The 27,716-nt window shown below is 41.4% G+C and overlaps 1 protein-coding gene across 1 annotated transcript in view; it reads right to left on the minus strand.

Moving 5' to 3' along the window:
• Positions 1 to 26,583, minus strand: part of CHST13 (carbohydrate sulfotransferase 13) — a 49,717-nt gene extending 23,134 nt beyond the window's left edge. The window contains exon 1 of the mRNA XM_083353851.1: positions 26,335 to 26,583. Within this exon, the coding sequence (XP_083209977.1) occupies positions 26,335 to 26,428 (94 nt within the window). The 5' untranslated portion in view covers positions 26,429 to 26,583. The remainder of the gene's footprint in view (positions 1 to 26,334) is intronic.
• Positions 26,584 to 27,716: the final 1,133 nt, after the last annotated feature.

The raw sequence follows: 27,716 nt of genomic DNA on the forward strand, positions 1-27,716 counted from the left end.
TATGCTTTATTGTTTCCTGTGATGACCTTTGCCCTCTTCATTAGCAGTTGTATGCAATGAGCTATGTTTTCCTATGACCTTCCATATGTTGCTTCCTCATGTGTGTACTTCCCCCTCCCTGATGAAACTGCTCAATAAAAGAGTGCTGTGCAAAGCTGTTCGGGGGGCAACACCATCCACCCCGGGCACTCTGTGCTCTCTCACCTTGAACAAACTTGTGTTGGTGCCTCAGTTTGTCCTAGGATCCTGTTCCTGCGCTATCGCAGTTCCCAAGTGTGACCGTCGGAACGTCCGGCACACTGGGTCGGTGGCAAAGGGCAAAATCCTTCCATATTCAAGGTGTTCACCCTTGCGAGGGTCCCTCTAAATTCTCACCCCTGTTACGGGGCTCTAAGAGTTGAGGCCGGAACCCTGATCAGTCGCTCGACGCGACAACTGGGGGCTCGTCCGGGATCGCGGCTTCAACTCCACAGTACGACTCCTGCCCAGGGGTGTACTGCCTGCACTCCTGTTACCACGCACCTCGGAGAAGGCTTCTAATCGTGAGTAATGGGCTCCCCACTTTCCAAAGTTTCGTCAGGTCATAGGGACGAACTTTTTAATATAGTGCAGAATGCTAATTTTGTTCAAAAATACAATAGCACCATGGTCCATCCTGTAGGAAAGAGACTTTTAACAAAACTTTTACAATATATTAACAAAAATTGTCCGGCTTATCCGGAATCAGGCACTTTGTCTGTTATAACCTGGGAAAAGCTAGGTAAATATCTTCACAGTCATCCCAGGGCGCCTGCTGACATTTTGTCCGCATGGCAAGCAGTGATGGCAGCATTAAAACTTTTGCCATCTCCTTTAGATCTGACATCTTCTACCTCTAAACCTCTTGATCACTCTTCTGATCTTCCGCCTTCATCTGAAGCCCCCCCACCCTATCCTTCCGCACCATCTACAACATCTTCTGACAAACCTTCCTTACATTCTTCATCGTCATCTGAATTCCTAGCCTCCTCTTCTCCAACCTTATTGCCAGGAGGCCAATTAACAAATCTTCTTACTTCATCTGTTTTTCTGATGGATTCTCCTGAAGAAACATCTCTTTATCCTTTAAATTTAGCCCCGGGTGGAGGGGGTCCTGCAATTCATCAAAATATACCTATAAAATTATTAAAAGATTTGAAAATGGCAGTAAAAGAATATGGTATCCAATCGCCATATGTTAAAGGATTACCGTATATACTTGAGTATAAGCCGACTCGAGTATAAGCCGAGACCCCCAATTTCACCCCCCAAAACTGGGAAAAGTTGTTGACTCGAGTATAAGCCGATCCGCCATTCTGCAAGCCTCTGCCGCCAGCAGAGGCTCGATCCGCCATTTTGCAAGCCTGAATACACAGGAATACCCTGTGTGGCCACGGTTCTCGGGGAAGCCCTGGCTGTCCGCTTCCTCGCTCCACGCTGCCATTCGGGGCCCGTGCGTTCCCCGGGCAAATCGCGGCGCCCAGCAGGTGAGGAAACACGCCCGCTCCAGTCGCCCCCCCTTCCCTCAGGAGACGCGAAGCAAGTGACCGCCCGGAGCTTACCGAGGACTTGCGCGCGGCCGAGGCTTCGGTGCTTCCAGGATCGCACGCACCTCTCCCAAGCCGTCGCCGTCCGGAGACCTGCTGAAGTTTGGGGAGGTTTGGGGAGGTGCGCGCGCACCTCCCCAAACCTCCCCAAACGTCGGCAGGTCTCCGGACCTCCACGCCCTGCCTGCCTGCTTCTTTCCGCTGCGGAACGAAGCAGCCTGCCTGCTTCTTTCCGCAGCGGAACGAAGACCTGCCGACGTTTGGGGAGGTTTGCGCGCGCACCTCCCCAAACTTTGTCAGGTCTCCGGACGGCGGTGGCTTGGGAGAGGTGCGCGCGATCCTGGAAGCACCAAAGCCTCGGCAGCGCACAAGTCCTCGGTAAGTTTTTTTGTTGACTGGAGTATAAGCCGAAGTGGAATTTTTCAGCCCAAAAAGTGGGCTGAAAAATTTGGCTTATACTCAAGTATATACGGTACTTGATTCATTAGTAGATGCTAACTCGGCAATGTTACTTTATGATTGGAAAACTCTTTTTTCTATGCTTCTAACTCCTGCTCAATATGTCATCTGGCAATCAGAATACGAAAAACATGTTGAATCAGAGGTCCGAAAAGGACTCCCTCAGGTTGTGACACGTGAACACTTGTTGGGCATCGGTCAATTTGCCACCTTAATTCAACAGCAAAATTGTCCGCGGCGACATGGAACTTCCTTCTCTTCCCCTGTATAGGCTGTGTAGAACACAACTTCATCTTCAGTTTCCAAATGGGCAACTCATAGGGATTTATGGGACTGAACTATGACGTGGCCAGTCAGAATTTTGTACAGTGAAACAATGCAATCTTCTACACGCAGTAGAGAAACCAGCAAATTAGTCGAAAGTAGGAAAAGGGCATTATGACTACGACAGGAAGTCCAGGGGAGATGTGCCAGCTGGCTTTCTTACCATCTTACCATTGCTGTCTTTCAGTTCTGCTAACTAAAAAACCATGCAAGGACCATATGGCACAGATCTGAATGGAAAAAATTCAACTACCTTTTGGCAGTCAGTCACTAACTTACATTGCCCTTGAAGACAATCTTTATTTTTAGCTATTGGTCGTCCCTTCCTGCAGATTCATCTGTCTCCAGACTGCAGGCATTTTCCTTTTTCCAAGAAAGACTGGCCTGTGGCCTGACAACCCGCTTAAGTCTGAAAGGGCTGGAACAATTTACCTAGCAAACACCCTAGACTTAATAGCTGCAGTGGGATGCTTGCAAAAACAGTACTGGCCCAACACACTCAATGCTCCTTCCTCCTCCTATTTTCCCCACAATAACCTTGTGAGGTGGGTTAGGCTGAGAGAGAGTGACTGGCCCAAAGCCATCCAGCTGGCTTTCATGGTTAAGGTGGGACTTAAACCTCTAGATTAAACTGGCTCTAAATAAGCTGATAAAGTAACTGATTTAAATATTCACAGTTAAGACTGCATTAATAATATAGATCCAGAAACCTCTAGAAAATGTATGCATTTAGATAAAATATATATATATATTCATCAGAGAATAAATATGAGTGTTAAGCACCAACAGTATGGTCTTCAATGGAAAGCATCTCAGAATAAAAGAATGTGTGATTTTGGAGAGATACAAACCAAGACTTTTCTAAGGGCTGGGAGAAACAGAGGATCACATCAGAGGATGGATGGGTTCAAGGGCTGCAAATGGTACTCCTCTTTTAGAAACATAAGTGGAAAATGTGGTTAACTAGAAACTGTGGGTAAGCCAACTGCTTCTTAAGGGCAAGATATTCCCCCCCTGAAATCTGTTGCTTTTTTTTTTTGGAAAATATTATGTGATGGTTCTGTTCTCTTTTATTATTGTCTAGTTTAAAATATCAGGGAAAATTCTTAGTTCTTTTTTTTTAAAGTGCTATACATATCATTCTCACATCTGTGCAGGCCATTTAACACTTGCAATTCTTGGGCCCAGCCTAGAGAAATCAAGTCATATATGCCAGTGTGAAATTCAGTCCTGCCCACCCTGGCAAGTGACTTACGTCATCATATAAATGCTTAAGTCAGGGGTGTCTAACACTGGCAACTTTAAGACTTGTGGACTTCTGCTCCCGGAATCTCCAACTTACTGTGGCTGGCTGGGGAATTCTGGGAATGGAAGTTCACAGGTCTTAAAGTTGCCAAAGCTGAACGGCCCTGGCCTCAATTTTATTTCATCTGAGACATTTAACTGGCACTGTCCAGTTCAATGCCTCAAGTTTTCGGAAAGGAAAGCTCTCCATTCAGAATCACACTAGGCAGACCAGACTAGGAACCTAACTCCAAAGGAAAAGTTAAAACTTTTCTTACAGATCTTTCCATAAAATTTATGATTTGAATATTTTAAAGTTTTACCTTGTTTTTACTCTATTGTAAGAGATGAGCAGGATATAAATTTAATTAATAAATAAAGTCATCTTCCTTACTCTCTACATCTCAATACACCAAAGCAATCTTGCTGCTAAGTCCATGCCAGGAGTCCTACTGTCTTGAGCTATCTGCTGGGGACAGAAACCTGCTGCAAAATTAGCTCAGTACAATTCATATCAGGGAGCCTCTTCCACCTTTGCACACCTGCCCTTTCAGTCAACTGTGGAGTTTCATACAAAGGATAATAATAATAATAATAATAATAATAATAATAATAATAATAATAATAATAATAATAATAATAATAATAATAATAATAATAATTTTATTTGTATACCGCCCTTCTCCCGAAGGACTCAGGGCGGTGAACAGGGCAATAAATACTAAAATACAAAGATACAAAAGTTAAGAGAAAATTAAACAAAATGCCCAATGCCTTACAACAATAAGTTAAAATACATTAAAAGCAATAATAAAACCCAAACCCATCAGGCCAGGCCGGCTTGTTCAAACAAGTAGGTCTTTAGATCCCGTCGGAAGGAGCGAAGGTTGGGCGCCATCCGGAGCTCGACCGGTAAACGGTTCCACAAATCTGGCGCACCCACAGAGAAGGACCTCCCCCTGGGGGCCACCAGACGGCATTCTCTGACCGGTGGCACCCTGAGGAGGCCCTCTCTGTGGGAGCGCACTGGGCAGAGGGAAGTTGATGCCGGCCGCAGGTGCTCCCTAAGGTACTCCGGACCCATGCCATGTAGGGCTTTAAAGGTCATTACCAGCACCTTGAATCTCACCCGGAAGACAACTGGCAGCCAATGCAGCTCACGGAGCAAAGGTGTAACATGGGAGTATCGGGAGACTCCCAGCACGACTCTCGCGACTGCATTCTGCACCAGTTGGAGCCTCCGAGTGGTCCTCAAGGGCAGCCCCATGTAGAGAGCGTTGCAGTAGTCTAATCGAGAGGTCACGAGTGCATGAATGACCGTACGCAAGGCATCCCGGTTTAGATAGGGCCGCAACTGGCACACCAGGCGAATCTGGGCAAAGGCCCCCCTAGTCACAGTTACTATATGATCTTCTAAAGAAAGCTGTGAATCTAGGAGGACTCCCAAGTTGTGAGCCCTATCTACGGGGGGGGAATAACTCACCCCCCCCATAGAAAGAGATGGAATATTCTGAATTTCCTGAGATGCCGGTACACACAGCTACTCAGTCTTGTCAGGGTTGATCCGAAGCCTGTTCCTCCCCATCCAGACCCAAACCGCCTCCAGGCAATGGGACATCACATCGAGGGCATCACTGGGGTGGTTTGGGGTCGAAATAAAAAGGTGGGTATCATCATCAGATAGTTAGAACAAAAGACTAACTGTCCTATATGAACAGTTTAGACTGAAAAGCATCTTCTTTCCTAGTCTGAGGCCTCTGTAGCCTGTGACATCTTTATTGTCTTTAATGAAAATTATCTGGGAACCCTCATACACTGGAAACACATCTCCTCAGGGCTCAGGTTGGAAAAAGGTCATTTTTCAACTTCTACTTAGTTCAGTATAGACAACTATATAGATTTAATCCAGCAGATAAGATGCCACTGTCATATAGTAGAGATGGTATTTCATACCCTTCTCTTTCTTAATGGAAACCATTCAAGGAGAGAACCAGCCTAGAACTACGGAGAAATTTCCTGACACTTAGAACAATTAATCAGTGGAAAGGCTTGCCTCCAGAAGTTTTGGGTGCTTCAACACTGGAGGTGTTTAAGAAGAGATTGGACAACCATTTGCCTGAAATGGTGTAGGGTTTCCTGCCTGAGTAGGAGGTTGGACTAGATGACCTCCTAGGTCTCTTCCAACTCTGTTATTCTATTATTCTTGTTCTGTTATTCTTTCCTTCTGGTGATTCCAACTATCAGCCATGGGAAGCACCAAATGAAGAAAGAAGAATACCAAATTATTTCCAAAACTGCAATTCCCATCAAAATAGTAATAGGATATTTAATATATCAGCCATATGGATTATATTGTACTTCTTGTACACATGAGTGTGTCTAGCTCATTGGTTTGACACAAGCTCTCTCACTTAGATCAGACATGTCAAACTAGCGATGTCATGTGACATCACACAATGTATCGGAGCTTTTTCACCATTACCGGCAATTGGGTGGGCGTAGTTTCCCAATGGAAATCAAACCGGTCAGTCCTAGAGGAGATCAATCCCGACTGCTCTTTAGAAGGCCAGATCCTGAAGCTAAAACTCAAATACTTTGGCCACCTAATGAGAAGGAAGGACTCACTGGAGAAAAGCCTAATGCTGGGAAAGATCGAGGGCAATAGAAGAAGGGGACGACAGAGAATGAGGTGGCTGGATGGAGTCACTGAAGCAGTAGGCGTGAGCTTAAATGGACTCCAGAAGATGGTAGAGGACAGGAAGGCCTGGAGGAATGTTGTCCATAGGGTCGCGATGGGTCGGACACGACTTCGCAGCTAACAACAACAACAAGTTTCCCAATGACGCATCTGGCCCACGGGCCAGCAGTTTGACACCCCTGACTTAGATGAACATGATGATTATTCATATAGTTCCATATGGCTGAGCAATGAACACTTTCCTCTTCATTTTTCAAAAAAAAAACACTAAATTGGCTGTGGTGCAATTTTCTACTTTACTAAAGATCCATAAAACATAATGCTATGCTTGTGAATAAATACATAACATATATTACATGGTGCAACATTTTATAATTTAGGAGACTCATATTTCTTTTTTTGCAGTATCTGTATCTTGTGCATAAGATAATCACTTACTAATCACAAACTATCCACAGTGTTTATCACCTGTAAATTTTGGCAATCGAAAAGATTCAGTGCAGTAAGGAAAAAAAATTGACTGTTATTTGCAAGACAAAAGAGAATGTAAGCAAGTTCAATATTGGATGGATTATATGAAGGCAATAAATAAAGAAGCCTCAGACAGCTGTTCTGGCATGAGATAAACCAGTATTGAATAAACACAAATTCACTTCCAATTCAGAAGTCACTGAAGGCATAGGCAACTGGATATGAAAGCTGTGCAAGTTTGAATCAAATAGAGTTTGAGCTGCACTGAGCAGCAATATATAATATATATATATATATATGGACATATGAATAATAAAACAGCATTTGGAATTAGAAGTTCTACTTTATTGACCACGAAATGTTCCTTCTCTCACAAACTATTTCCTTGTTAACTTTATTAAAGAAAAACAGTTACATATACTCCATTGAAGGAACTCCTCTCTAGTTCATCCTTCCCATTGCCAACTCTCCCCTGCCTAGAAATAGCTTGGCTTCTTCTGAATTCCTGGAGATCCTACAGATGGTAAGAAATTTAGCAGAGTTGCTTCCTGGCTTATGTGTCCTTGACTATGAAATCATATTTCTGATCAAGCATACTTCTATAGATTTGATGATTAATTGGTTCATACTCTACTACCCAGGAAAAGGGAGTGAAAATTCATTTGTGGGGAAGAGTATTAAGTATTTGTTAATAATTTATTTATTAAGAATTTATTAAGTATTGTTTTAAATGATTTTCAATGAAAATAGCAAATAGCAAGTCCAACAGAAGAAGACTGTATATAAACAGGGAAATGAAGAGGAAGGAATGCTAATAATGTATGAGTTTACTCTAATAAATTATTGAAAGCTACAGATAGTAGAGAACTGGTCTATCCACTTTCTCACTGAGGAAATCCAGTACAGCAGAATGTTCTCTAAACTATAGGGGCTACATTGGGTTGCCAGTTGGGATGGAACCCAATTCAAGGTACTGTTTATGTCTCATTAATCTACTTGCGTGTGTGTGCGCACGCACACACACACACACACACACACACAGACAGAGGTACTGCTTGGTTGAACTGGCACCATGAAAACTCTGGTTCAAATCCTCATTCATCTATAACGGGTCTTCAAACTTGGCCCTTTTATGACTTGTGGACTTCAACTCCCGTGCCTGGCTGAGCAATTCTGGGAGTTGAAGTCCACAAGTCATAAAAGGGCCAAGTTTGAAGACCCCTGCTCTATAAGATCAGCAGAGATACTTAAATCACCCAAAACCTCACAGCAAAAAAAGCAGGTTAGCTGGGAGAAGCATGAAATAAGACATTAAATACAAATACATAAATTGCAAATAGATGTCTTCATCTATCGCATTACAACAGAGGCCCTAGGAGAGCCTGAGCAGATGTTTTCTATAACAATATTATAAATAGATTTGGATTGTTGAGGTAATTGTTAATTGCCAACTGATATTTTCAGCAGAAGACATTTGCTGGGTCTTAACATTGAATTAGGCTGGGGGTTAGCAAGAGCCAAGTAGTTTGAAGTGTATTATCAATTACAGTTTATGTCAATTATCTGAAGATGCATTGGTGGGCTATTTTGCTACTGGAAGTGGCCTCTAAATATTTTTCTTTTTAAAATAAAATATAGCAGATGTGGTACAGAAATGTGTTTTGGGTGCAAATGGGTAGAAGTAAGTATTACTACAAGGACAAACTGTTAACTTCACTGGTGAGAATGGGCAACAGGGACTTAGAAGTTAAGGCAGTTAGTGGTCTGGGAAAAAGAAAGTAGTATTTCTAGATGAAGAATAAGTTAGGTCAATTCCCCTCCATTGGGTGTCATCCATATTTTATTAGATTTTTCCCCACCTGTCAGGTCCCCAAAAACTCTGTGTTTTCCTTGCCATTCTGCTGGGAGGAGGGGGAGCTTGGGATGACTTTCGCTTTCTATTTTCACTCTTCTGCCTCTATCCTTGAGAAAGGAATGTGTCTCCCTTATCAGGGAGACAGTTACAGAGAAATGAAAGCTGGAGAAGACCTTGAGATGCCACCAACTGTGCTAATTACCCACACATCATACCACCTGTGGATTGGCTGAATTTCAAATGGACATTATGACTTTGGTGGGAATATTGCTAGCTTAACTATACTGTGCGGGATTTTCCCCAGATCTCGCCTTGACTTCCCTACTGTCACTGATCCCTAATAAAAAAATATCCTTTTGAGACAATGCCTGTTTCAAGAGTTCTGTTTTCCTGGGTGGTTAGTTGAAATGGGTCCTTACACCACCTTTATTTCTTTGTCAGTAACTAAAAGCTAACATATCTAATAGTTTTTCTTACTATTTTCCCCACAACAACCTGATGAGGAGGTTAGGCTCAGAGAGAGTGACAACCAGTATTCATGCCTAAGATGGAACTAGAACTCACAGTCTTTTGGCCATCACCTTAACCACATACCAAACTGGCCCTCTGATGTGTGAAGACCGTAATTTCTACTATTCTCACAGGTTTTCCATCCAGGGATAGCTATACTACTTGGAAGGAGGGGATCTATAGTTCAACACATTTGGGGGCATTGGGGTGGGCAAAATTCAGTAAAAAAAGAGAGTAACCTCCCCCAACCATTGATCCTATATATCCTATATAGGAGAACATGGGTCAGGGTTGCCTCTTAAATCAACTGCAGCCAGCTGCAATTCCATCAAGAAATCTATTCTGTTGCTTAGCAAGTAGCCTCATGGAACAACTTTGCTCTCTTCTCTACTTGCTAGGTGCAGAGACTGGGAGGCTTATGTCATCCTCATCTGACTGTCTCAGCTGTACAGGTGGCACCTATGCTTGATCAGCCTTGTGGCTCTTGACTTGGTGCCTCCCGAGGCTAACATTCCACAGTTTCAGCTGCAGCAGCTTCTTCAGATTCAGATCTCAGTCCCAAATGAGGATCATGGCACCAAACACAGTTTGAACAAAGTGGTTTATTCCCTTGTCTTCAGATCTCTAAACCCACCAGAGACTACTGCCTGATAGTTTCCTGATAAGAAGCAGCTGTCTGGAGCACTTGTGGGCAATCTCAAATCTCACTTGTCTGAAGAGGAATTTCCACTCTAATTACCAGCTCTACAATACGCTGTGACCATCAGCTCTACTTTTCGGAACCGTCTTCAGTCTGTTAATTGCTTCCCTGGAAGTCCAATGATCCTGCTTTCCAAAATAACTATTTTTGTTTCTTCCAAATGGAGAATCAGTCTTTCTTCTCCATAATAAAGCTAAGGAAGCTGGCAAGAAAGCTGAAAAGTATGAAAAGGCTAGCAGGTATTGGTGCATGTATGTCTACTAAAACAAGCACAGAGCTCTCAATGCATATCGTTATTGTAATGCATTGAGCTGGTTCACAGATTTTGCATCTTTACTGCTTCCTATTTGTGCTTTGAGAATCTGAGGACAGTTGTCAAGTTTATAGTCAAGATACATTTGCTTAAGTGAGTCAGTTCCAGAACTGAGTATTTCCTGTTAATGCTGTACTAGTATTAGTGCATGTCTGAAAAATCTTTTTAATTTAGTTGGATCAAAAAATGCACAAGCCCTAAATTTAACCATTCACAATTCTAGCATGCATGCTCTTTTTCCCACCAATAACTAACCTACGTATAATAAAGAAGAAGAAATGTCTAACCAAAAATCTAGACAGTTTGATTGAGAATTACACTGTAATTCTAAAAGAATGGAATACCTGGATATGGTTAGAGTTATGCAAATCTATTCTGTTGCATAATGGCTGCCCTCTGCATATGCTGTGCAACCATATGGAACACAAAGACACATGCATACATACATACATACTTTGGTGCAAAAGTAGCTGATCCTACAATGTTCAAATGAGTTTGGGAAAATTTCAATTAGGGGGGAAAAATTCTAGCATGCTTCATAGTGACTGTAATGCTGCTCCTGCAGCTATGTAAGGAAGATGCAAACTTAATCCCATTCTGATTTTACTTAGCCTGACTTTAATTCTTCAGATACTGCTATTATTGTGGCTCAGGGCTATTTCTGTTCTTTCTTCATATTAGATGAGAAAGAACAGAATTTTAGTAGCTGCCTGGATCTGCCTTTTATCAAAGGATAAATAGGGCATATTTTAAATATTCTTTTCTACACACATTTTTCTCACTATTTTTAGATTGTTAAATATGTGCAAGCAAAAGACTATATAGCTTAACAATTAGAGAAGCCATAGATTGTTTGTTTTTTTAAAAAAAAATGTTTCTGGTTGGACAGAGCATCAGACTACCCTTAATCCCCTTGTTGGTTTTGTGAGACTTTCAGAAGAATAAAGACTGTTTGACTTTCCACCAATTTTAAAGCCAAATTTCTGCACAAAAAAGACCCTTATTAATGTCTCACTCTGCTCAGAAGCTGTCCAATAGCCATCCCAGTTCTCTCCTTAACAATCATTCTATCAATCTCACAAGGCACAAAATCCTATGATTAAGCATCAACATTATCCAGGATTAGCCCGGGATTGACCTGAGGTTGCCTGGGCTTCATTTGTTTGCTCTGAACTTGGCCTCTATGAAATTCTAATTATTTTCTTATTTTATTCAATTTAAAAGGAATTGTGAAGGAATTAAAATAGAATCAATCTATACAAAGATTATCTGGGATTAACAGCCTCAACTGCCAAAATATATTCTCAAACAGCCTGGAAATTCCATAACGATAGAGTCGGATAATTGGTAATGAATAAGAAGGGTGGAGAAGGAAAAGGATTGCAGCTGTACTTTTATTGTTTCTGGGGGTTTTGGGAAGGGTTAATCCTAGCTTGTTGTAACAGGTTGTACTGTATTTGCCACAGTGCACAGCACAGAAGTAGTTTCTCTTGAAAAACTTAGGAGTAAGAAGCCAGCTTGACTGTGATTAAAAATATTAGAAGCAAACAAATAAACTACCTTCAGTTAATTCTCTCTTATATAACAGTCAATTAAGCCAGAGCATTTGAAATAACCTAATTTCAGTTAATGAAATATATATGCCTATTTAACAGTTGCTCTTCTCCTACAGTGTCATCAAACAAGCTGCTTAGGTCACATGGTAATATTCAACCACAATAAGAGAAATGAAGTATCCAAGTCCTGAGATGCTCAAATGGACATTCCTCCTTTAGATTACAGATGCCTTGGATGCTGTACCTCTATCTCTAATTTTCTGCCTGAAAAAGTTTTTACTCATACACGCCCACTCATCCACCACCCACATACTGAATTAGCATATTCCCAAAGCGGCCTATCTTATTAAACTTTATGGAAATCATCAGCACCAGGTATTTGGAAACCTGAATGCTTGCCCCACCCACCCATAAAAAACCCAAGCAAAGACGAGTCCGTGTTTAATGGTATTTTCATTTATACTGCAGTGAAAAATCCAGACATGCATAATAAGAGCCTGCCAAGTTCCAATACAGAAGATGTAACACTAGACTGAACTTAATTCTATTAACTAAAGCTTGACAAAGTCCAGCATTGTTCTGAGAGCAAATAGGTGATTAACCAACAGTTACATATAGAGTGGAACTCCAATTTTGTTTTCATTTTTTGCTTTAATTCCTTAGGATCCCTGAGAAAGAACTGGAAGATTGTTTTACAAAAGCCTGTTAAACAAACTGACTCAGAATACAAAAGAGCTTTAAACTGCTTCCTATCTGAAGGAAAGAACAAGAAAAGGAATCTCACATTAAATATTTCATTTTACATGAGATGTGCAACAAAATCTTAATACAAATCCATCCAAAAGGGTAATAAACTCAGATAAATTCATCTGCATATTCCTGCATAAGAACCATGCTTATTTAAAACAAACAGGACTAATGCCAGATCAATTATCAAGCAGTAAACAATACTTGAATTAAGAAACTACCAAATCAGACAAACAATGAAACAGTAAACAACAATCTTATCAAAGAACCACCAAGAACACTTCCACCAACACTGACAGGGCAAGCCACTTGTATTTAAAGGGAAAGCAAATCCCACTCCCTTTTACTACTGATGATGTTTGCTAGTTGGGTAAAGAAACAACCAAGCTCAGAGAGCACCAAGGACCCCATAGTTAAACCAAACAAACAAAATGATAGAAGAATAACACAAAGAAGCTCTACATTTATGGACAATGCATCCTTCTTCTGCCCTTCTCAAAATAGACTTTGTGCAATGAGAGAAACAGAAAAAAAAGGGAAATAGCAATGGAAAAATATGGTTGAATTATAAATATGAATTATAAATGGATGGTACTATCCTCTGTACAATGTGGGATGTAACGGCACAATGTATGCTTTGTTTCACGGAGCCACACTATACAGGGTTTGTCACCTACTGCTTCAAATGACAACATGCAAATAGTGTTCAAAGTGACCTAATGAATCTTTAGCTTTTCCTGGAGTAAATGTGACCATTTATTCATTCTCAGGCTGTGCTAATGTTTCACATGACTGCTTTTGTACATTATAAATTAGCTCCAGGAATGTCACAGACATCAACAAATAAATAGATTTACCCTCTGATGTACTGCTCAAACTTGACATTCTCAGAGGGTAACATGTGCCTGAATGGTTTGTTTCTAGTTTGTCTGCCAATTCCACATCTGGAACTGATGAATTCCAGTTCATGGTACAGTTCCCGGACAATGGAAGAATGGAGATACAGTACAATTTTTCATATCTTTCCAACTTATCTTACTCATTTCTATTTAAGCTAAGACTTCATCATTGCTGAAGAAGAAATGGAAAGGCTTATAAAAATCAAGTAATATAACTCAGTCCAATACGACAGATTTTGAGGGAACTAGAGATTTAAGCATTGTACTCAGCATTCTTCCAGGATTCCTTGGCAAATCTACAAAAGTTTAACACAGTCCTTTAAAAAATCTGTATGTACCATCTTCCATGACTGTTTCTGGCATCTGCAAAATGGGCTTATGAAAACTTATTCTGCAATGTATTTGATCAACTGCCACTATCACAATATATTTGATCAACTCTGCCCATAGCCTGCAGTTCGATCCTGAAGGGACTTAAGGTTGACTCATCCTTCAGAGGTCAGTAAAATGAGATTGTTGGGGGCTATATGCAAATAATGTGACACTGTAAATAGCCCAGAGTTTACGCTATGAGGTGATATATAAGCCTAAATACTATTACTAAGCTATCACAGTATTCCTTTTCTATACCCAATAAACATACATTCAAACTGATAGAAAACCATAGAGGAAATGGTAACATAGAATCCCCTACAATATTATACAAAAACCATATTGGGAAAAACAGCCATTCTTACTTCAGTTGGACAGATCAATGGCAGCAAATATTAAAATGAGAAGCACAATTCCTAGACTATTTTCAGCAAACAAAAAAGGTATATAATTGGAAAGCAATTAAGTAGGTAGGTAAATTATCCAGGAAAAGCAACAAACAATCAAGAACCCAAAATAAAAATCCCAGCTCTTAAATATGCCATCCCCTTTTCTTCTACTTGATTCATAACATCAAGATTTTACTGTATATTAAAACCTGGATCCTTGCTTGCCACTTGGTTGTTAAATCGAAAGAAACAAACCAGTTGCAGATGCTGTTTTCAGATTCTTATTTGTCAGGGGAAATGTGAGAAAATAGGAACCCAGCTTCTGATGAAATGGAAACATCTTTTTTGAATAGTTTCTGATAAAGTCATTTTTTTCCATTCAAATAAAAGGTAGGAGCTATGACAGTGATGTAATGGGGCCAGGATGGAAAGTACATTTGACTTTATTTCATTTATATTTAATTCATGTAAAATAAAATCAATTAAATGCAGTTATGTCAAGAAAAGGAGGAGGAGGAGGAGGAGGAGGAGGAGGAGGAGGAGGAGGAGGAGGAGGAGGAGGAAGAGGAGGAAATCTAATAATCAGACTCTTTGGGAAAGATTTCGGGGGTCTTCCCTGTGACTTTTAAAAGCCAGAGGCAGTTCTGAAGCTTTAAGCCAACTATTTTAATGCCTTGGAGAAATCAAGAAACATATTTGCCTCTGAACAGTAAGCCAGAATTTGCCATAATTTCAAGATAGTCTCATAATGAAACATATCCACTGTGAAGGCTTATACTTGAGAATCACTTTCTTCAAATCAAGATCAAGGTCACTCTTGTCCCTCTGCTCTGCAGAAGGGTTTTCATGCCCCCTGAGCTTGCCTTCGGGGTACCTGGGACATCGTTTTATAGGAATAGCTGTAACAAGACAGCTTTAATCTGCCTATTGTCCTCCCTAAGAACCTGGGATAGACAGATGTGGATGTTTGATGGTGTTACACATATCGTCACAGGAGGTGAACTGTTCCGAGTAAAACTGCTCTTTGCAATTGACTGATGACAAATTTGTCTATGCTGATGGTATTCAGGTGATGCTCCAATTCTTTTGGGATCACACCCAAGGTGCCTATTACTATTGTTACTGCCTTTACTTTCATTTTATTATTTTTATAAGTAACTCAAGGAGGTGAACATAGCTAATACTTCTTTCTATTTTCTCCATAACAACAACCTTGTGATATGAATTGGTCTGGGAAAGAGCCATTGGCCCAAAGTTACCAAGTGGGCTCCCATGCCTAAGATGGGACTAAAACTCACAGCTTCCCAGTTTCTAGTCTGGTGCCTTAACCGCTAAATCAAACTACCTCTCTACGTTCTTTATGTTTTCAACATTACCTCGTAGGGTACAAAGTGACTATATGCTTATAATAAAGCCTTTCTTAACAGCAACAAAAGGAGCATCTCTCACTAATGGCTGGAGTGCTAAGGAAAGAGCCAGGTTCTTGATACAACCGATGGGCATGGAAAAGCTCCTGAGGGCAACCTATTTAACACTGGTTTGATTCTATGCACTCAAAAGAGAAGATCAGCTGTTCCCTGCAGCCAGAAAGAAACTGGAGCAGGCAGATGTGTTTCGGAGGAGAGCATACCCACATGGGACAACCGAAGCTAAGGTGGAACCCACAACCTCTTTTTCCAAATCTGCATCACATGGGTTGAACTGGATAAGTACCAAGGGACACATAAAATAGATTTCTGTTCATTCCTGGCATTTTTCTATTTGGAGCCAACCAAATGGTTTCCAAGTCTGGGAGGTGTAAAAAATATTGCAGAAGGGAATATTCAGAAGATTTAATCCAGCTCAAACACAGCAACAAAACAGCACAGTTCAAATAGCTCCTGCAAGTAAAATGTGCAGAGAGGAAAAATGCACAAGCAAGAACAAGTAACACAAGTAACAGTGCTAAAACAGAACTCTCAAAGAAAACTGAAGTTTATGTCCAGCAGTTTTCCAATCATCCACCAAATCCTACCAAATAAAGTTTCCTCTCCTGCCACTTGATCACCAGCATTTTTAATATAAAAACAAATCTGTAGCTTTCCTCAGTTCCCTTCTATAACTGAGGATACTAAACATTCTTTAAGACTTTAAGACTGTAAGCAAGGTGGTCTTTCTCTCCTTTTTCTTACAGCAGTTAAGACAAATTTAAATACAGGTAGCCCTCAATTTATAGGTATTCATTTACTAACCATTGGAAGTTACAACTGCCCTAAATAGAGTGACTTATGACTGGTTTTCATGACCGTTACAGCATGCCCATGGTCATGCGATAGGAGCTTGGCAACTGGCATGTATTTATGACTGTTGCACTGTCCTGGGGTTATGTGATCACCATTTGTAACTTTCCCAGCTGGCGTCCAACAAATAAAGTCAACGGGAGACCCCAGATTCACTTAAGGACCACATTGTTCACTTAACAACTATGGCAAAACTAGTCAACTATGGGGTGCAACTCACTTAAGAGCCATGGTGGCACAGTGGTTAAGTGCAGTATTGCAGGCAAACTCTGTCCACAGCCAGGAGTTCAATCCTGACCGGTTGAAGGTTGACTCAGCCTTTCTTTCTGAGGACCCAGATTGTCTGGGGCAATATGCTGACTCTGTAAACTGCTTAGAGAGGGATGTAAAGCACTGTGAAGTGGTAAATAAGTGTAAGTGCTATTGCTATTAACAACTGCCTTGCTTAGCAATAGAAATCTGGGGCTTAATTGTGGTTGTACGTTGAGGACTGCAGATGGAGACAGTCCATGAAGGAAGGGATCTAACCGCTTTTGTTACAGGCAGTGCCTGGTTAAGAAACAAATTCTGTTCCTAACTCTAACTTGAATTTGTATGTGTAATTCACTTAACAACCAAGGCAAAAAAAGTCATAAAATTGAGTGCAATCACATACCTTGATTAACGACTGCACCACTTAATCATGAATTTTCCAGGTCCAAATTGTGGTCATAGGTCAAGGATTGTATAACTGTTGGGGGAAATGAAGATTTCCCTCTCCTAAATAAGAGGGATCAACCTACATTCAACCTGCACATCTTGATCAAACTTAACATTCTGTCATGTGAATACAGCATGGGTGTTCCTCTCACCACCTTCCTTCGCTTTTTGTCCCAGAGGCCTCAGAGTGGTTATTTATAAACTCTAAAATGATGGTACCAATAATAGAATTCCATCAACTTCGGAAAATACTCTCTTCTCATTTCATCTTCTAAAAGTCATCAACATGTGTTGTAAAAGTGGCATCAGCCTTCCCTGTTGACACTTGCATTTTTTTTTAATCTGAAGTTAGTGTTTCTAGTCCCAGAGCTGAAATTAATTAAATAAATGTGTAACTTGCACAATACAGAGACAGAAAATTGCAAAAAGGCAAGAGACAATAGTTGTTATATTTTCCCAGAAGTGAGGAACTTCTTCATGACAGAAAGAGAGGAAAGGATGAGAAGGTGACATTTTTAAAAATAACTCTCACAGGAAATAGAAGTATCTAATATTCTGAAACCTGCAAAATGTGTAAACACTAAATTTTGCAAAGCCAGCCAACTACTGGCTGAATTTCTACATTTAGTCTCAAAGCAAACAAGTTTAGACTCCTGCTGTTTTTCCAAAATTCCTCCATCTAAAGAGATATGTGAGATATTTGCAATCAAAGGGTTAGTAATATTTATATTATGAAAAACAAAAATGCTGCAGAATTAGATATTCCGATATCTGCTTCCTTTTCCCCTGGGCATTCAAAGTGGTGAATATGGAATTATCCCTTCTTTTATGCCCATATCAGTTCTTTGTCCATTTATTATGATGTTTATAAAGAACATTAGTTCATTTGCAGCTGCATTTGTGTAGCTGGTACTTGAGATCCAGGTTCTGGACTGACAACTCCAATCATTTTGCATATTCCATTACTAAAGCAGACGTTATGTTATTTGCCCTGATATATGTAAAGATTCTGTCTCTTGGGTGTTGAAATACACACACACAAAAAGGCCCTGTGTAATTTTGAATCATTAAGATGAATGATAGATTAAGATCAGTTGCTGGACTGGTCACAAAATCAGCAGTAAATCAGCAGCCACCAATGAAATGTTATTTTTGTGAAAAAACAGATCAAAACAATAGTTTCTGATCTTCAATAATACAATGTTGAGAAAGTTGTGCATTACATATCAGACTACACATAGAACTGTAAGCATTAAAACATCATATTGTTACAACAGCAAATGTATAGAACCAATAGGATATCATTCTGTCAATTTGCCATATGTAGAGTTTTTTCAGTTTTATGGAGGGGGATTATGTACCAAGTTTGCAAGGAAACTAAAGTTGCAAGCATAAATTATCATCTCAGATAACTAAGTATTAGCTTGATCACGCTATGACATGCTGAAATAATATTGCAGGGGAAAACTATGTCCTTGCAAAAACCATTAGAACTAAAAACAACGTAAGTGCTGTGAAAACTAGGAAGGACATAACTGATTTTTAAAAAGCATGATTTTTAGCTTACATTTAAAAGGGACAAAACTGTTATTTTCTTGAGATCTAAACCCATCAACCATCAAAGTAGAGTAACAATTCCATTTTTTGCTTCATATGCTGTGTGTTAGCTAAACAGAAGCCACATCTATAAAACCACAGCACAGTCAACTCTTAAAAACAGCATCTAGGGACTTGGATACGATTTAAAATAATGCCTTCTGCCTTAGTCTTACACCACCTCTCTGACTCAGGAGAAAGGGGCCTGGAGAGGCAGGGAGACTTTAACTCTTTACCTCTGCTGTAATTTTAAAGGTCTTACCCCTTGTGTTGCTTCTCCCCACCCAACCAAAACCCAACAATTGGTATCAAAGGGGTTTGGGAAACCAAGGCAGGTAAAGCTTTTCTATTTCAGCTATCTAAAAGTCTTTGGATCTTCCTCTGTGAGGTCCTATTCATATGGGGCTCCTCGCAGCTATGTTCAAGGAGAAACAATGGCTTTGTTGTCAGGCAATTTTGAAGCAACTTTTAGCTCAACAGGCTGCAGGCATAGCTTGGAAAGTTTCTCTAGGGGCAGCCATTTCTTGCAAACTTTCAGCCAGTAGTTCTGTAGGATTCAGACTTTGGGCCTTGACTGTAAATAAAAGTCTGCCAATTATAACTTTTCCCCATGCTCCTGGGCTCTGGGATATTAAAAATATGAATTTTAGTAGCTAAGGAGAGGGCATCTCTCAGGAAGAAGCCATTTCAATGTCACAATATAGAGTAGGAATAGTATTAGGGCCTGCTCCAGAAGGTAAAAAAAACTTTGGTTGAAGGAGATTCTTCCTCTGCAAGAGCCTGTCCAGTTTATAATTAATAGCATTTCATTCACATTGAGGTGTATTTACTGAGTTCAATGTCAATACTAATACTAACACAGTACCTAAGGCTTTCTTTATAGATTTTTGTTTTATTAATAAATCTACAGCTTGTGCATGTGTGTGTGTATATATCTAACATTTAAATATTTGAAAATCAACATGGTGGGTGAGTTGGTCAATATTTCAATAACATACAAATATCTTTAGTACAATCTCAAACTATTCCATTAAATCTTTCCTCTCTTTTCCTCTTGGTATTTACTGTCTTATATTTAAATTAATACAATTCTTATTATATTAAATAAAAAATGGACCCAAGGAAGTGGATAGGTTTCAAAGGACTGCAATCTCAATTTCCTGCTCTTTCAATTCATGCCCCTCTTGGCTACTGAAAGAAGCCCAGGGGTGTCATGTGAATGGGTTCTAGCAATGGTTAATTGGTTGTGGAGTGAGGAGTTGTTCCTTTGCTTCTTAAGAGGGCTTTGGCTCACCTTTTCATCAAGAAGCCATAGCTGGAACCTACTATACTGGACTATATTTCATCCTTTTAGGGGTGAGGTGATTGAGAAGGTGATTGTGTAGCAGTTTCAGAGAACCTTGGATGAAGCAGATTATCTGGATCCTTTTGATCAGGATTCAGGCCTGGGTATGGGATGAAAACGGTATGGGTCACACTTTTGGAAGATCCCTGGTGTGGGTGGGATGGGGGTCGTGCATCCTTAGGAGTCCTAAAAGGAAACTGCTCCTTGCGTGTTTCTACCAAGACACTAGATCTAGAGAACAATAAGCATTATCATCTGACTAACTCTCTTCTGTGCTGGATATATCATTCAGTAGGACAGTGACCGTCTTCAAGCCTGTAATCCTAACAGTTAGAGTGAGGTAGAAGGGGAAAGCATATCTGCTCTTTAAAGGCAGTTTAATATTTAAGGAGAATAAAGAACATTTTGATGGTTGAATCCTGTACACCCTATAGTCCTCTTATAAAACAGTATAATATGCCTTTTTTGTTCTACTGTTTGCATCAATGGATGAGTTGGATTAGTTTTGCCCTTAATGTAAAGTGTTTAGCGTTTATTTCTATTACCTCCACTGATTCAGATATTTCTATTAGCAAAGAAAATGCTTCCTTCTTCAAATACCTGTGGCATAGGCATTTTCCTAATTTGTCTTTCCATACCTTTGTCTCTATCTTCTACTGCAGAGGTTCCCAACCAGGTGTGCTCGCACCTCCTGGGGGTGCGAGACGATATTCCAGGGGGTGTGAAAACTTGGGTTTTCAAAATTATAGTGTATATGCATAATTCATTGCTGTTATTTCGAACTTTTGTTCGAAGGGGTGCGAGAATATATCAGAAGCATTCTAGGGAGGCGGGGTATAGAAAAGGCTGGGAGCCGCTGTTCTACTGTGTGTTTTCAGCTTGTTCCTCTCCCTTCCCCTCAAGTACAGCAAAAAACACCTCCACCCACATTGTCCTTCCTCTAGAAAGCTTTTATGGGTGAGACGATATGGCCAAGTCGGCCTTTGGGAGGGTGAATCTTCACTTGCAGAATTTCCCAACTGGAAATATCATTGCTGAGAATTCTGAGACTTGACATCTATACATCTTACTACTACTCAGGATGAGAAAGACTGGAGGCCTCCAGTTGGAATAGGATTAGGAATACAAAGGTTCAACTGATCCAAGGGCATAGAAATTTGCAGTAACGTACTGTGGTGTAACATTGAGGGTGGAGTACAAGCTCCTGCAAACAAGACAGGATTAAATCAACTGAGTAAACTCATGTAAATAAAGCCTTATTAAATAAATGCAACTACATTCTTGTACAAGTAAAGCTTCACCTTTTATACCAGTTTAGCCTATTCCAAACCTTTTGTCAATCCCTAATAATCACTATATCATTGTTTTAGCCATTGAGATTACATGGGTAATGTCTTAAATGGTGCACCGGGATAGATAAATATAAGAATAGGATCTATAAGCATTCTTAAAATCAGATTCATCCAATGATAATTCTTTCAAAAGAGTGCTTCTCTTAAACCATGTCATTTTGTTCATTCAAAGTTCATTTTAAAGGGATTAAAAATTGGGAAGTTTTCCCTGGATACTTCAGTTAGGATTAGGATGACCACTCCAACAGAAACTGAGACTTGATATAAAAGAAAGAACACTGCAAAGCACATTTAGAACTCAGCACTCCAAGCTGGCCCCAATTTGGAAGGCATTAGGAACAGTTAGATGTATTCATAGAAAAGTCTGTAAGACATCATGATGGCTATACAATAATTGACAGAGAATTAGCCACAAGGAGACTGCTTGTAGTTTTTCCATAAACACTTTATAGCCTGTTGGCTTAGCCTGGGTCAGGGCTTTTCAACCAGTGGTACGGGTACCACCTGTGGTACATTGGCACCTGGCAGGTAGTACGCGGCCATCCTAGAAAAGTGGTAGTGGAGGAGGGGAATGAGCTGAACCGGTGGCAGCACCGCACAAGCCTGAGCAAGAGATGGCTGGAGCTGCAGGGCTGTCAGGGCTCAGTAGAAGTACCAGGATCAGCGCTTCTTCAGGGCTGTCAGGGCTCAGCGGGAGTGCCAGGATGAGCGCCAGGCTCCAGCTGGAGCTTGGCACTGATCCTGGTGCTTCTGAGCCCAATCAGCTGGAATGCTGCAGCATCCCCAGGGTCTTGTGATTTACATTCAGATGCTTGGCAACTGATTCATATTTATGATGGTCACAGTGTCCCAGGGTCATGCGAAGTGACCAAACCTGCTACAACCACCCAGCGGGGGGGGGGGAAATAAAAACCAACCCCCACCCAACCCTACCCCCACTGCCAATCCTCAACAGAAATGCTCACAACAATGAAAACCTTGGACAGGAGGAAGAGCGCCGCCGGGCAGGCAGGCATCTTGCTCGGCTGTGGCTTGGGGGGGCACTTTTTTCAGTGCCATTGTAACTTTGAACAGTCACTAAGCAAACTGTTGTAAGTTGAGGACTACCTATACTTCATCATTTTTTTCCTTTTTTTTTGGTCATCAAGTTTTTGACACCTTGCTAGGTGACTGGTGGTACTCGGATGTTGCCATATCCTAAAAGTCGTACAGTGGGTGAAAAGGTTGAAAAGCCCTGGCCTAGTTGATCATTTTTACCATCACTATACAGATGTGGGACAATACAGCAGATATACCACCAAAGCTTAGAGGCTCCAAAGCTGGCTTCTCAAAAATTCTGTTTCAGGTTAAGAAGTGTGAATATCTAGCAGGCTCTGGAAAAGCACAAGACCAAGTAGTCCTTGACTTGAAGCCACAACTGAGCTCAAAATTTCTGTTGCTAAGCTAGAAAGTTGTTAATTACGCTTTGTCGCATATTCTTCTCATTAAAACAGTATACTCAAAATGTTACTTGCAATTCACAGTGCTAAAAAAGGTCAACACTAACATCAGCATAATCCTGGCAACTGCTAAGATGTTCTTGAGAAATACTGGCATATATTTGATTCACAAGTGTCACATGGACATTTCTAAAATGAAGAAACAATATACTTCCAAGAACCAAAATGAAGGCGGGGGAGCAGGAGAAAGGATGGCTTCTCTAAGCTTGGCACTGCTTGGATGAGTAGCCAAACCATGAATTGAATTAATAGGTGGATCAATCTGCTAGTTAACTGGCATAGAAATGAATTGGCTTTTAATTTGTTAGGGCTGTAACGGAATTTTGTTTTCCAATTCATAACCTCTTGCCAATACTTTGGAACTCCTAACCCAGCCAATACATGAAATCCAAGTTATTTCTGCTTTAGAAAAGAATCAATGAAATGAACAGCAATTCATTCATGTCTTCATCCAAAGGCTTTGTCATGATTTCTCCTTGAATAAACTACCTTTTTGAAGGCCAATCAACTTGTTAATTCAAAGTCATAGATACCAAAGAATAATGGTGGAAAATACCATCGGAGTCAAGAATGTTGATACCAAGGCTATATAGTCTCATGCATTTTTAAGCTGGAAATAAACTACACTGCCTTTCTTTTCAATGGCTACATAAGGAAGAGTTGCTCTCTCATTCATTGAATCTCTTCATTTTAGTTATATGGGGTTTGGTCTTCAGCAGGAAATTCATACATCCTGCTATCCTAAACATATATTCAAGAAAAATCCCCATCAAACTGAATGGAACTTCCAAATAGGCATGTACGGAAGGTGGCACCTGTGCTTAAGTTCTACTTAAATTAATGGAACAAATACAAAGTTGAATAGTATTAAGTCCCATTGAAAAATGCATTTTTATATGCAACAGATCTTTCTCAGTATATAAAGTAGGAAGGGATGGACAGAGTCCAGAAAATAAATATATGAGTGAGTTCCAACTTCTTCTATTTGTGTCACAAGCCCCATCCAGCTAAAGCCAAGCATCTGTGAACGAAGCTTCTGTCAGCCTATTCCAAGCTCCATTAGGTAACTCTACGCACATTCTTGAATCTGGAAAACTCAGTTGAGTTTGTGCACAGCCAGCCTCACTTAGGTGATCCACGGGAATGTCTATGAGTTTTGGGGAAGAAGTAAGGGATCAAAAGAACAGAGGAAGAGAACTGGAACTGCTTTCCTACTTGAGAGGTTTTCAATGGGCTTTCTTTCCGGGGAATCTTCTCTTTAGTATTCCCACTGCCTCAGTAAACCACGGGTGTTATTACCTATTGAGTCCAGAGCAGCTGAAGAGAACATGGCATATGTGATCAACAAAGGTATCTGTCTGGAGTGTAACACTTCTATGCTTTTTCAGTTCCTTCCCATCTGTATTGCTTCACCTCCAAGATTTTATTTGTATTCCTCCTTTATTATTTTTACAAATAACTTAAGGCGGTGAACATATCCAAGATTCCTCCCTCCCACTAATTAAATTAGTGTCACAGTGATGTTAAAAATTACATTGTAAATGGATGTAGATTGCTAAAAACTGTAAGTTCATCTCTGTGTGAAGAGGAGTGCCATACTCTTAGGACAGGCCTTAGAAAGTGCAGGCGTCTCATTCATGTAAGTCATTTTGCTTGTTAATGCTCAGAATCCAAGAAATTAAGGCCAATATAGGAATAGCTGGATTTCTATTCCAATTCTATCTCCTCTACAGATACTCTGGGTGTCACTTATGTCAAAGGAAATTTTTAAGCACACCTCAGTTTGCAGCTGTATGTCACACTCCACTGTCAAAATGTGCAACCACCAGTCGAATGAACTTCGCTAAAATATGCAATCTTAGGCGGTCTCCTGTAGTCACTTCTATGACTCTACTTACTTACCAATCACAGTAAATTTGTACTTGCTTACCAGTGCTGCTTACAACTCATTTGCACTATATTGAGATGAACTGTTAGTTCAGAAAAGTTAAGTCTATAAGCCTATAGTGAAGGTAGCTGATTTCATCCCCCATTCCTTTAACTGAAGTCAGTTAAATTGAAGCCTTGACTTATCTTCACATCTTTCAAGGCCATCAGCCTCCAATATATTCTGTGCAAATTGCATTCCATGTCCTTTATGTCTACACAATCAAGAAATCTAAACTTGAAACCACTTTGAAATAAGTCACAAAGTTAATTGGGATTTTAAGACGATCTTATGCTATTATCTATATTGTTGTCCTCCTCGTTCTCTGCAAAGAATCCCAGCCACCTGGAAACTTCTACACTCCTTAAGCACAATTTTGTATCAGAAATTCTTCTCCAGATGTTGACTCAGTTACCTGTTGAAAATCAATTAATCCTACTGGCTCATGTCTCAGCATGAAAATAAAACCACTAAAATCTTTTCACTGAAGCCAGCAGACTGAAAGGTATTTCACCGCTTGACATCTCTCAGTGATCTTTTTTCCCCTCTGCCCTGGAGCCCAATCCTCTCTTCTTAGCTCTTCTCAGAAATCACACCCATTTAACATCCAAGTACAGGTAGTCCTCGACTTACAACCACAACTGAGCCCAAAATTTATATTCATTGCTAAGCGAGTCATTTTTGCCTCATTTTATAACATTTCTTAATCACAGTTGTTAAGTGAATCATTGCAGCTGTTAAGTTTGCAACCCGGTTACAAACCTAAGTGACTCTGGCTTCTCCATCGACTTGGGCTGGTCAGAAGGTTGCAAAAGGTGACCCGCATGGCTCCAGGGCATGCCAGAGTCATAAATGTAAACCAGTTGCTAAGCATCCCGAATTTTGACCATGTAACCATGAGGATGCCGCAAGATGGTAAGATATGCAAAACAGCCACAACTCGCTTTTTTCAGTGCCGTTGTAACTTCGAATGAACTGTGTGTGTTGTAAGTCGAGGACTACCAGTGCAAAAGCTAGAGTCGGTAGCCCGTACCGGTCGTGCAATAACGTTATTTTCTCCATTCGTCAATGATACTTTCAAAAGCGAAGCCCCTAATAAGGTCGTTAATTAATTTAACCGCTCTGCCGCCTGACGAACGGGGAAGTCTGCTCGTCTGCCTCCGAGTCTCGGTTAAAGCAGGAGGAGGCAAGAGGAAACCCCTCCGGGACAAGCTTCGTCTGAAGCCTTTTGGCAACGAAAGCCCCGGAGCGCGTCTCCCGAGAGGCCACCTTAAAATATTGGTGTCTGTCTGGAGGAGAACTTAACGCCAGAAATAAAATAAAATAAAAAAAATCGAGAGAAAAGGCTCGAGGTGTCTCTTCGTTATTTCAATTTAGGGTCAGGAAGATTACCAGGGTGGGGGTGGGGGTGAAGCCCTCTTGCCCCCCCCCCGAAAGAACATTCCTGCCGGAAAAGGTGACGGGGACGAGGCTCCGAGGTCAATCTTTAACTTACCCGGGTTCAGGCTACTCTGGAAGTAGAAGATGACCAGGAGCAAAGAGCCCACGCAAGTGGCCAAGACCATGCGGTGCACCCGGCTTCTTCTCATCTTCGCCCTTGCGCCGCATTCCCCCACCCCACCCCACCCCAACCCCGGATCAGAGCTTGGTGGAAGTTCGGCGAAATGGCCAGGATTGGCGCCAGCGACTCATGGCCGGGCTTGTCCGGCTCCGCTCCGAGCGGCTGGCAGCCCAGCTCCGCCGCTTCCACCTCCTCTGGCTCGCAAGCCCAGAGCTCCCCCTGGGCCAAGCGGGGAGAAACCTCTTCACAGGATAGGACCGTACTAAGTAAGCGGGCCGGGGAAGTGAGGCTCGAAGAGCAAAGAAGAGAGGAGACGATGCTTTCCTGGGTCAGGTCTCTCTTCCTTTGGGTGTCACCCCCTCTGTACCTATCTGTGCACGTATGTGCCTAATGTCTTCGAGGGGTTAGGCGGGGGGGGGGTGGGAAAGCGGAGAAAAGTTTATAACAGCGACCGTCCGGGAAAAACGGAAAGGCGGGGGCCCCCCCTCCGTCTTCCTGTCCCGTGGATCAGTCCGAGTAAAGAAAGAAGTCACAATACGCAGGCAAAAGGCACACCGGGTTGTAATGTCCCGTTTGCTTTTCAGGTTGCGTGTTTGGGGAAGGGTTTTGGAAGGCCAAGTGGCTCAGTGGCTCAGGACGCTGAGCTTGTCGATCAGAAGGTCGGCAGTTTGGCGGGTCGAATCCCGAGTGCTGCGTAACAGAGTGAGCGCCTGTTACTCGTCCCAGCTTCTGCCAACCTAGCAGTTCGAAAGCACGTAGAAAAATAGGGACCACTCCGGTGGGAAGGTAACAGCGTTCCGTGCGCCTTTGGTGTCTAGTCATGCTGGCCACATGACCACGGAGACGTCCTCGGACAAGCGCTGGCTCTTTGGCTTTGAAACGGAGATGAGCACCGGCCCCTAGAGTTGGAAACGACTAGCACGCATGTGCGGGGGAACCTTTACCTTTACCTTTTACCTTTGGAAGGCCGGCTTCAATGTTTGTTCTTTTTAACGGGGGAATCCAGACTCCCGGAGGACTAGACCAGCGTTTTCCAACCTTAGGAACTTGAAGATGTGTGGACTTCAACTCCCAGAATTCCCCAGCCAGCTATGCTGCCTGGGGAATTCTGGGAGTTGAAGTCCACGCATCTTCAAGTTCCTAAGGTTGGAAAACGCTGGACTAGACCGTTCCCTGAGCGTGCAAAGAGTTTCCTTTAAAGGCAGCTGAAAAGTTAAGCATCTGGTGATTAGTTTGGGAAAATAATCTTATCCCTAGGAAAGAACTGCCTCGCTGTCTTCGCGATGCTTGGAGTTTCCTGGGCCAGCATTTGAGAG

The sequence above is a fragment of the Vipera ursinii genome, assembly GCF_947247035.1.
Source record: "Vipera ursinii genome assembly, chromosome: 2".
Classification (NCBI taxonomy): domain Eukaryota; kingdom Metazoa; phylum Chordata; class Lepidosauria; order Squamata; family Viperidae; genus Vipera; species Vipera ursinii.